The 12,074-nt window shown below is 32.1% G+C and overlaps 1 protein-coding gene across 1 annotated transcript; it reads left to right on the top strand.

Annotated features, from left to right (window-relative positions):
* Positions 1 to 2,642: 2,642 nt before the first annotated feature.
* LOC111370504 (ras-related protein RABA1c) lies at positions 2,643 to 6,711 on the top strand. Its single transcript, XM_022992222.1, has 2 exons — positions 2,643 to 2,926; positions 6,055 to 6,711. The coding sequence occupies exons 1-2, from the start codon at positions 2,706 to 2,708 to the stop codon at positions 6,488 to 6,490; spliced, it is 657 nt and encodes a 218-aa protein (XP_022847990.1). The 5' UTR covers positions 2,643 to 2,705; the 3' UTR covers positions 6,491 to 6,711.
* Positions 6,712 to 12,074: the final 5,363 nt, after the last annotated feature.

The following is a 12,074-nucleotide window of genomic DNA, read 5'->3' as shown; positions in this document are numbered from 1 at the left end:
AAAAAAAAAGTAACCTTTGGCCGACTGTTAACGGTCGGGTTGCAGCCGACCTTCACGCTTTCTTATCGGAAAATCACCATTTCCGACGAGAAAAGCTTCCAAATTCAAACAACCAATCTTTTTTTACACTATATAAACCATATTTTACTAATATAAATAAAAAAATATTGAAAAAATCTTCAACAAATAAATCATTCACACATTTAACCAAAATCTAAACACTAATCCAACCAAATAAAGGTTACCTTAACAAGACTGTTCACCGGCGATTGATAGGTTGTTCTCCGACCAGTCACTGTCCTTGGCTTTTTCAGTTTTGTGAGAGTCGAGGGGTATTTTGGGATTTTAAGCTTTAAATTTAATTTTTTTTAATTAAAAAAAGGGTCAAAGGTTACTTTGGAAATAGCATCGGGTTATCCGGTCATTTCCTATAATTTCCTCATTAAAAAGGGGGATTAGCTCAAATAGTACTAAAAATCTTCGAGGGCTTACTGGCTATAGTTCAGTTTGAGGGGGCTTGAGGTTTTACTTTGTCGTGCTACACGAGCCTCCGTTGCTATAGCTTCCTTTTTCAGTTTCAGTAGCTTATTGAACAAAATATCGTCGAGTAGACCTATTTCTTGTGTGTACCAATTAAAGTCTATTGAGAAATGTAAATATGGGTTGAAAAATAAATGCTTTCTTAGCAAGAGGGCAAAATGCAAGAATTATATATTATTTTACAATTTAACTTAACTGAAGTTTCGTCAAAATGTTAAGTTGAGCCAAAGCTTGATTTTTATTTTATTTTGGATGACTGTATTGCCATAACGATATTTGTATGTTATTCCACAATATTAAACAAGTAAACATGTTAACATTATAATTTTTGTTATTCGCATAAAATTTTAACGGTAACAATTATCCGTAATCTTTGTTCATATTAGTATTTATGTTTCCAACTTTTTCGTCAAATTCCTACTATCTATCTTTTATTAATTTTCATTTTTTTTTTATTATGATGATTTCCAGATAAATTTTTAGGAAGACGTTAAAAAAGGCTTATTCGCCGCTCATATTTATAAATGAAGTGAACAATAAATACAAAAGTTTAGCAAAATATTTCTTCTCATGTCTACGTATATTAGCATAATATTTGGACATAGATTAGTATCAAATAAAAGATGTACTAATTAATTTAATTGAAGATTCAAGTTAAAAATACAAACTAAAAAAAGTTGAGGTCATAAGTAAAAAAATAAGCATATGTTAAGGACTTTCATTGCAATTGAAGTATAATACAATTGATAAATAACTATGATATGAATATAATTACCCTATAATGGTGCAGGACGGAAACATGAATGATAATAATATGTTCTTATTCATAATGCACGAATGGATATTTTTTGAATTTCGCTCGAATGAAAGTGAGAAATATTCTAATCCACTAATTAACGGGAAAACTGAAATATTATTAATCAAGAAAAACAAATGTGTAATTGACTCCTAAACACATATTTAGAGACTAAATAAAACCTAATCAAAATGAAATCTTAATTATGTAGATAAATTCAAATAAAACTAACAACTACTAAAATGAAGAAAATATTCTAACTCAAAACAGAAGAACACCAAAACGAACCCCTAAACGACGTAATTTGACTCGCAAATCTGACAATGTTGACCAAAGGCCAATTGTCACCCGATAAAATTGTGCAAAATCGAAAAAAGCTTCAAAATTGTATTTGTGGACAAAAATTCAACACTCGTGTGGAAAGTTATACGCGTTTCATAGATCATTCTTATTTATTCTCTTTTTAATTGATTTAGAATTTTCTCCTCCAGTTGATCCACATCATTTAAACAATATTAAGTCGATTAACAAAATGACAAAAATAACACGCTTTTAAATTGTTATTAATGTTTACATAAAACGTCATCGTTTTTTCGCCACATCCAAACTTTTTTTTTTTTTTTTTTTGTGTTTTTTATTTTTCCCTCAGCTGCAGAAGTTGTCTTTTATAATATTTTGTTATAATTATTGACGTTGAGCACTTTTAAAAATATAAAAACGTTATTTTCTATTGTGTAAAGAACATTACCTTCTAAAATCTATCACGAGCTGGAAAAATATTATATTCATTGCATTATAATGCGAAGTATGACAACATACACGAAATGTAGTTTCATTATATTTCCAGTCTTTGAATAACCATTCTAGGTTTCTGCTTTATTTCATATGTACTGGCCTAATTTGTCCCATCTAAAAATGTAAAATATAATTTCGTGGAGCACAATATTTTGTTTGAGGCTTTGGGTTTTCGTCATTTTTAATCTGTGACCCAAGATTAGTGCTTTTTGTATCATTTTCCTATATTTATCCTTAGCCTGTTTGCGTGCCACAGCCTGTTCTGTTTCCCCGGTGTCAAAATAGACCCACCACGCAGGCACGCAGCCACCCACGCGCAAGAATCCACTCAAAAAGCGAAAAGAAATAAAAATCATTAACCCTCTAGCAGTAAAAGGTCAGTTGTGATACACGTATAGGTATGGAGTACCGAACACTGACATGCGTCGGGCAGATGGAATTTTTTTTTAATACAAGTGGGTCCCGTGTGGAACCCATTGTGAGTGTTGTTAGTGGTCCTGTGTACACTAATCATTTTCCTGTTTACATCTTCAGAAAGAAAAAGTTCAATCTGTCTTCAAATTTGAAAAGAGAGATGTCAGGGTACAGAGCAGAAGATGACTATGATTACCTCTTCAAGGTGGTTCTTATAGGGGATTCTGGTGTTGGCAAGTCCAACTTGCTTTCAAGATTCACTAGGGATGAGTTCAGTCTTGAGTCCAAATCCACCATTGGTGTTGAGTTTGCAACCAGAAGCTTGAACGTCGATGGAAAGGTCATCAAGGCTCAGATTTGGGACACTGCTGGCCAAGAAAGGTAACCTTAGTAATTATTGAAAATGTTCTGATCTGCCCTTTTGCATCTTTATTTACCTACATTGTTTAGTTTCTTAGCGTTGTTATGATTAACTAGATAGCGGAGATCTTTGTTTTCGAGAATTGCTAAAATCAGACATGGGTTTTGTGTATGCGCCTCGAATTTATGCGTTAAACGTGAATTTAGTGTACTTTAATGCTGCTGGATGCTTCTTTTATGTAAAGATTGAAATTGAGTTGCAGAGGACGTGGCATAATTTGAAGAGATCTGATTTGAGAGAGAAAGAACGTGCAGCTATAATCTGGAAATGGTTCTTGATACGGGGTAGGGTACTGATAAAGAAGTTAGAACTTGATTTAGATGGTGGATCATACTTTGTCCATTCAATAATCTTGGGTTTATGCAGTCACTCCTAGTGTTTGCCGCCACTGTTACGTAAACAGTTTGAATGTAATTGTTTTCTGCAATTTAAAAATAAACACTGGAATTTTCAGCAAGTATATACTGAACATGATGTATCTAGGCATCGAATCCAAATACAGAGATCTTCCTTTAAATTAATGACTAGTTTTAACTAATATATTCACTGACATACATATTTAATATTTGATGTGCATATATAGTTTAATAAAAACTATTTTTTTAAATTTTGTCTTAGCATATGGGAGTTATTGCATGAAAGAAGCGAAACTATTTGACTACCATGTATCTGCACTACTTTCACTTTCTATGAACGCCTAGCAGCCGCAGTGTAAGGGTTCGATTACTGAGATATGAAATTGGACTCCTTGTAGGCGAAGTGTATAGACAGCTCTTATTTCTTGACCTACTAGGGCACATCCCAATATTTATCTCCCTCACAAATCTCTAGGGGCAGTACGAGCCCTCTAGATTGGGGTTCAACCTTTTCTTTCACTTTCTATGAACTTCCTAGAATATACCTGTTGATTATTACTGTCTCTGATGCTTGGACTCTTTGAAATGGTAGGAGTACCCCTGTCGGACACGATACAACATGGGTATGGGTATGAGATATGTGTCTGATCCTCCAAGATTCAATCGGATACTTCGCCATTTTTATTTCTTCTTTCTTCCTTTTTTCCTTTTCCTTTTCTTTCCTATTTTTGCTCTTTATAAATTTAGTGCCACCTCCGAGAGGGTGGAAAAGAGCAACAACGCTAAGTTTTCCCTACTTCTTCTTCCTCCTCCTTTTTTCTTTCCCTTTTCTTATTTTTTTCCTTTTTTCCCTCTTTGTATCGATAGTTCAGGGTTTAGTTTGTATAAAATGAAAGGGTTCCATATAATGCTACCTAGTGGTCCACTAAGTCCAAATTACAATTAAGTCCTTTATTTTCTATTTTATATAACATTTAGTAATTAACTTACTATAATTCAAAACTAAACCCCAAAATTCTATTTTATTCGTTTTAACCCCTTATTAAATATTCATTTCCTTCTTTGTAAATAATTGATTTTGGTTTATTCAATATAACATCTTGGGTTAGTAAAAAAATTGAAATGTACTCATGTCCAAAATTTGGACTTTTTTTAGCGATGTCCCCATATCCTACATTTAAAAAAAAATAAAAGATCCAACACTTAAATATGTACCCGTACTCGAGTCCGAGCAACATAGATTATTGTTATTAACAAGGTTTGGAGGGAGAGAAAGATGGCCTGTGGAAATGGATTGTGATAGGTTGGCTTAACCTTATTTCCAAACTTGTAGTTTGGGAGTCGGGGAGTCCACAAGAGTGATGAAGGATAGCTTTAGAATAAACGCTCATAAAGCATCAAAGAAAAGGATTCGACGGTTGCACTTGGTGTAGATCGAGTCCTAGTCAATTTGGTAATGTTTATTCTTGACTTTCTGAGATAAAAAGATGTTCTTCAAATATCATCAATCCTCTAGAATTGTGTTCTAGAAGAACAACCGAGAAGATGTTTAGTTTGGATGGTTTAATTCTTGATCAAAAAATTTCTATAATAAATTTGGCAGGTTGTTAGTATGGTACCCTGTCCATGATTCTGATATATATTGGAATCATTTTACTGAAATAAGGGAAGAAGAAAGGGTGAGAGAAGTGCTTCATCCGGAAAAGAGTTAGGCAAATTCATACAACAGAATATCAACTTCTCGTACTGATCAACTCTATGGGAATGAACAGATAGGTACATATGGATTATGGACCTAAAAGACTTGTCATACTATATTAGGGTATTTAATAGCTATGACTCTTAAGTAGGCTACTTTAAAATCTTTGACCAACAAGGAGTTTTCTAGGATAATTAAGAGACTTTCCAACCGAGGTTCTGTGGATAGATTAGAGGTTTTTTTGCCAGAATGGAATCCTTGGATATATTAGAGGTTTCTGTAGGAAATCATTCTGTTCCTTAAGAAAGCATTTAAGCAATAAATCCCCAGAGTCTTCCAATTCATTTGTAATTGTTCTGAAATCTTTTCTTGAGAGAATTATGTTTTAGTAACCTCAACATTCGGAGGATACATGGGAGAATATGTAATAGCATAAGATCTCTCAATTGCAATTTCATCCACCAATTGGTGATGATGATTTGAAGGCAAACTTTAGTAAGATTGCCTTCACCAGCAAGTGCTTATGGATAAAAGTGTACCTTAGGCTTTGTGCTATGTGACTAAGGTCCAGTGGACCTTTTAGACCTCAATGTGCTATCTGTAAATTACGACATCATCTTGTCTTCACATATCGCTGTAGTTGTTCACCAGAAATGGCGATGACAAGCCAGAGAAATGATGGGGCTGCCTTTGATTTTTTAAATTTGCTGTTTCAAAACTTTACTATCATTAGCGTGTCATTAACCTCGTATGTGTAATTAATAGGAGCACACAACTACAATCCTGTCACAGCCATCACACGTGCATTCTGGCTTGCGTTTCTAGTTTAAAATAGTTGAAGGCTCGAAGATTAGATAAGTATTCTGTTTTGGGAAAAAAATGTTTTTTTTTTTTTTTTCTTTTTTTATGGAAGAGATGTTTGGGTGTTTGTTTTGTAGTTATTTTGGTGATATACACTGAGGCCTTGCTGAATTTTCCTTCACAAGTTTATTTCTACAATCTTTAATAGCTCACTATCCCTTTTGGTCTCTAGGTACCGTGCAATTACCAGCGCCTACTACCGCGGTGCAGTGGGTGCTTTGCTTGTTTACGATGTGACGATGCACCCGACATTTGAAAATGTTGAAAGTTGGTTAAGAGAGTTGAGGGATCACACGGATCCCAATATAGTTGTCATGCTCGTTGGGAACAAGTCTGATCTCCGACATCTAGTGGCAGTCTCGACTGAGGATGGAAAGTCTTTTGCTGAGAAGGAGTCACTCTACTTCATGGAAACTTCTGCACTCGAAGCTACTAATGTGGAAAATGCTTTTTTTGAGGTTCTTACTCAGATATACCGTATTGTGAGCAAGAAGGCAATGGAGACAGGAGAGAATGGAGCTGTATCGAATGTCCCTTCAAAGGGTGAGAAAATCGATGTGAACAAAGATGTATCTGCTACGAAGAGAGGTGGTTGCTGTTCGACGTAAACCCTGTGCTTTTTGCTTTACATTGCATGCAGTTGTTTGGAAGAAGTTTTATTTATTTGTATTGCTTTCATTTAGATGGAATATTTTTTGCCGCCTTAAATGTTATGGAATCAGATGGGTGAATAGAGGAGTATTATAGTTATGTTGTGTTGTGTGCTCATATAGTATATTTTGTTATGTTTAAATACTTATTTATAATAAATAAATTGTGGTTTTATTTATTTATTGCATTATTTATTATTGAGCATGCGAATTAAAGTATTTATAATTATTTCAAACAATATAAGTTGGGTATTTGCAACGAGAAGTACAGTGTGAGACAAATTATATTTTGATCATAAATAATTTGTTCACAACTAATGTATATGGATTGGCATCTTGTATTGGAAGCTTGTAGCGTTGATCAATTCACTATTCAAGTTTATGATCTGTCCTTATAACAGAAATAGTTAAAGGCGACGCTAATACATTTAAAGTGCATTGAACAGACCGCATGTCGAGTTTAATTCTATAGCATGATCGTGCGGTAAATTAAATTTCACTAGATTGCTGTGTATTTTATCCAAATTCCTTGACAGGATTATGTGTTTTTTTTTTTTTAATGATTTTTTGATTCATCAATAGGTGAGATCATTTTGGTTGGTCCAATATCTCGATCAGTTGGAAAGTTGAGAATGAGTGGAATAGAGAATATGAATTCATGACAGGAATTCTCACCTCGAAAAATGGGTAGAGTGGCTACTTAAACATTTTTTATTGAATGATTAAAATCTGATCTTAGTATTTAGTGATAGTACCTAATTATCATATATCGAACGGGAATAAAATACATATACGACAATTCAAAGGAAGGTATTACGGATTTATTGGCTTTTTGTGATTTTATATATTCAAAGAATTCAGTCTTTTGCTTTTAGTGGAAAAGTTAGGACTAATAATTAGATTGAGTGATCTAAGGTCGACTAGATATGATCTAATTATTGGAGCGTGAATAATATATGTCCGATTATGTCCCTATGATAGCTCTATAAAGTATTGGAACTTAGTTACAATAATTATAATAGTTTTGGACTTAATTATAATTACAATAAAGTTTTGTACTTAATTATAATTGTAATTGAAGTTTTAGGATTGCACATGTAATTAAATGTAAATTAATTGAATTTTGACTTTAATTAAAATTCCTACTTGATTTTAATTAGAACTCTTATTTGAATGTGGAATTATTGTTATACAATGATTGTAACTATTCTATCTCTATAAATAAAGATTGGATGAAAACTAGTCATCCTATGAGATTGTACAACAAATATAATACATAACAACATAGTGTTTAAATTTAGAGAAGAAATATAAAGAAAAAAGTATTTTCTCATCTTATTCAATTGTCCAGTACAAGAATTAGTTTTTGGTTTAATTGAAAAAGAAAGTACCCACCCACTAGTGTATTCTTGACTTTGAAGAATATCATAGAAGACTTAGAGGTTTGAAGCATTAAGTTCTCGAAATTAAAGAACTAGAAGTTTATAGTCCAAAAATCTGGAAATTCGTGATTCAAAATTATTTTAAGAATAGATCATAGAATTTAGGTAAAAATTTCGAATCCTTTATTCTTAATATAATATACACGTGAACATCTAGATGATCTTGTTCATTGAATTTTTTTTTTTAATTTCTGGATAATTTTGCTATGTATTCCAACAATTGGTATCAGAGCAATCTAGATCATTCGTGTGTTTGTTATTTCTAAATCTTGATTGCCTGTTCTAATCGAACGATGTCTAAGAATATTTTACTATGTGATGATTGAATTATTTTAAATTATGAACCAATTATTTGTGGCTAGTTCTTGATTGTAATTTGTTAATTTGACTCTGTAACAAGATAGGTAGATTACGACCCCATCATCTTTATGTAATTTCAATTCAATTAGATTCAAAATTGTGAGTCCACGAGACCTAGGAATTATGTTATTCTAGTAATTTTATATCTTGTAAATTGATCGAAGATTGACAATGACAACGAAGATTCAAGGATTTACATAATAATAATAATAATAATAATAATAATAATAATAATAATAATAATAATAATAAATTGCCCAGTAGGTAGTTGCGCGGATGCAACTCACGCTATCAGACATAAGTAGGTAGCAGCGTGCTACCTGTTTACAAAGCAGACAAGAGTTGCTTTCAATTATTAATTAAAATATTATCATTCTTAATATAATGACACATGAATTTATTTATGACACCGCTCATGATACAATAAATAGTATGTATAACATTGAACACCGATTTTTTTTGATTAATTTAATTTAGATTAAATTTTTCTGGGAGGAAAATTCATAATAATTAAACTGTATATTAATTTGATTAATGTGAACATTTGATAATTATTTCAATTTTTCTTGATTAATTTAATTTAGATTAAAGTTTTCTGGATTGAAAAGTCTTAATAATTAGACTGTATATTAATTTGATTAATAAGAACTTATTATAATTATTTAAATTTTTCTGGATGGAAAATTTTTGTAATAATTATATTGTGTATTAAATAAACAGTTGGTAATTATTTTAATTAAAATATACTACTTTAAAATATTAAGTGGGAGTGATTATTTATTTAAATAAAAACCCATAGTTTCCTTTGGTTAATCCATAAGCAAAGTAACGCACCTGTCTCATGCCGGTAATGCAAAAAGCTCCCTATAGAAGGGCTGCATAGTTCAAGTTGCTTGATTGAATAACTTTATGTTAAGATCTTCTAAATAAGAATATAATTTGTGATCATCTTATAGATGACAAAATTATTTTTAATTATCTAGAGATCTAGACAAAGGTTATATACTCAAATCGAGATTATCTACGAACCTCCTATAGAGGCTCTCATTTATGATTTTAGTGATCAAATAAATCGATATTGAACTTATACAAACATTTGTTGTCAGATGTGGTTTGTCTTGTGGGAGGGTTCCAACTTGATCAATGGACACGATTACCTTTTCTATAGAGATGCCTGTTGGATTACAATGATCAAATAATCGTAGTATTATTGTAGTTAGATGGATCTACGTGTGCATTCATGCATCATATGCTAAATTATTATTTGCTGCTCAATTTTAATATGCAATGTATGATTATTTTATACGAAATATTACTTGGCCAATTTTTCCGTTATTCTAAAACAAAGCTAAATAATCGGGAAAAATTGTGTGGATTTGAAATGTAATTCAAAGTTTATGCTCATTATGGAAAAACTTAATTTTGTTCTTAACGAATATCTTGATGGATCTACTAAGACCACGTGACAAGTCCAAAAGGCTAAGTATGTTGAGTAAAAGAATGTAGAACAAATGTCTAGCTATTTCATTTTGACTTCGATGTCAAATGTGTTACAACAAAGACTTGGAAGTCATAGTACCTCCCATTATATATTAGAGACCTTTTAGGACATGTTTGATCATCAAAGTAGGAATGCTCTTCTGAATTCATTTGTACCTTCTATAACATTCGCATGAAATCCAGAGTACTTGTGAAGTTTCATAATTTGACTGTGATTGCATACTTCAAACATGGCTGAGAGTCTGGATGCAACTATCTATCAAGGATACTTCAACTACAGTAAAAAATGACACTAAGAAAGATTGCCTAGATGCACTAACTAGAAAGCAAAGTGTGCGTAAAGTTTTTTGTTACTGAGTATTATTTAGTGATTGATACTACAAATTCATGAGTTGTAAATTTTGGAACCACTAATCATATCTGCATGTCAAGGGGCATTTTCAAGAAAGCGAAAAACTCAGTAAAAGTCAGTTTAAAATTATCGTTAGCATAAGATCAGTAGTTTTGGCAAGATTACAGGAGTATTGTTTTTATTTCAAATGTGGTAGGTGTTTAATTCTTAAAGACTATTATTATGTCTCGCGAATGATGCAAAAATTTATTTTCTATTTTCAATTTAACAGGACAAAATTATTCTATAAAATCAGTGTCTAATATGCTTATCATTTTAATGAATAAAGTTCATGTTTGTTCTGGACATTTGATTAATGGTCTTTATATTTTAAACTATTCCACATATGAAATAAAAATGTAACTCTTGTACACCATAAAATGTCGCACCACACTAGTGATACATATCTACGGCATCTTGGACGAATCGACCTAACAGAATATAATATTGACTAGAGATGGTTCATCAGCTCAGTTAAGATCAAACCATTGACAGTTTGTGAGTTTTGTTTAGAAGACAATATGACCAAGATATTCTTTTTTTCGACAAAAGGATATAGCCAAAAATGTACTGAAACTATGTGTGGACTTGTGAATATACTTGAGAAGCGAAACTATGAGTGTTTCTTTATAGATAATTACTCTGGATTCAATACATTCACCTAATGGCTTGAAAGTCATATATTTTTAAGAAATCAAAAGAGTATAAGACTAAAATCGAGAAACATTTGGGTAAGAGTATTAACATACTTCAATCGGAAAGGTGGTGAATACTTCTCGAGAGAATTTGGAGATAATTTAACAGAAAATGGTACTGTTTCTTAATTGAATACGTCTGGTATACCTAAATGGAATGGAGTTTCAAAAAGAAGAAACGCGACATTGTTAGATATGATTAGGTCAATGAAGAGTTTCACAACTGCACCTATCTCATTTTGGGTTATACACTGAAAACATTTGGATATATTCTTGACTTAGATCCTTCTAAGTCTGTTCTCAAGACTTTCATGAAATTTTGGAATATTTCAAGTCCTGCTTGCATCACAACCAGGATTTGGAGGTCCAGCTCATTTACTTAAAGAGAAGGCAGAAAATTGGAGTCTAGATTAGAGATGTGTCTATTTGTGGGATATCCTAAAGATACCTAAAGATAATTTTTATAGTCCTCTATATAGGAAGGTTTTTGTTAGAACAAATGCAACCTTTTTGGAGGATAAGTATATTAATGATCATTAGCCCAAGAATAAGGTTGTGTTGGAAGAAATGAGTGGGCACAATTCTACCTTATTAACTCTTGGGACATAAGCTAGGGCAGACATCCTATGGTGTCAAATAAACCTAGGCAACGTGATATAAGTGGGAGAGATGAGTTGTCATCTGATCCAATAGATCAATAGAACGTTGAAGATAATGAGGAGGTAATGGCGTCACCTAATGGTAGTGCCAACATTGGTGAAAATATTACACTCTAAATGATGCCACAGTCCTAAATCAATCATCCCTTAAATATCAATTCACCTTCAAGGTACTTGTTGAGTAGAGAGTCCAATAGGGTGATCTCCATCGTACAAGTGATGATCTGAATTCATATAAGGATTATGGATGATGGGGATGCAGCGATCTATTTATGAATCGAAGCAGACATTGAGATTTTGGAATAAAAATTCGATAAAGTGATTAAGACATTTGGTTTTAATCTTAACTTTGAGGAATCCTGTATCTATAAGAAGATACAAGATAAACTTGTATTTTTTTCTATTACTTATGTAGATGATATTATACTTATTAGAAATAATGTGGGTACGTTATTGTCTACAAAAGCGTGATTGCCCAACAGTTTTATATGTTGG

The sequence above is a fragment of the Olea europaea genome, chromosome 21 (assembly GCF_002742605.1).
Source record: "Olea europaea var. sylvestris chromosome 21, O_europaea_v1, whole genome shotgun sequence".
In the NCBI taxonomy this organism is placed as follows: domain Eukaryota; kingdom Viridiplantae; phylum Streptophyta; class Magnoliopsida; order Lamiales; family Oleaceae; genus Olea; species Olea europaea.
Note: the sequence above shows the minus strand (reverse complement) of the source record. Positions and strands in the feature narration are given on the sequence as shown.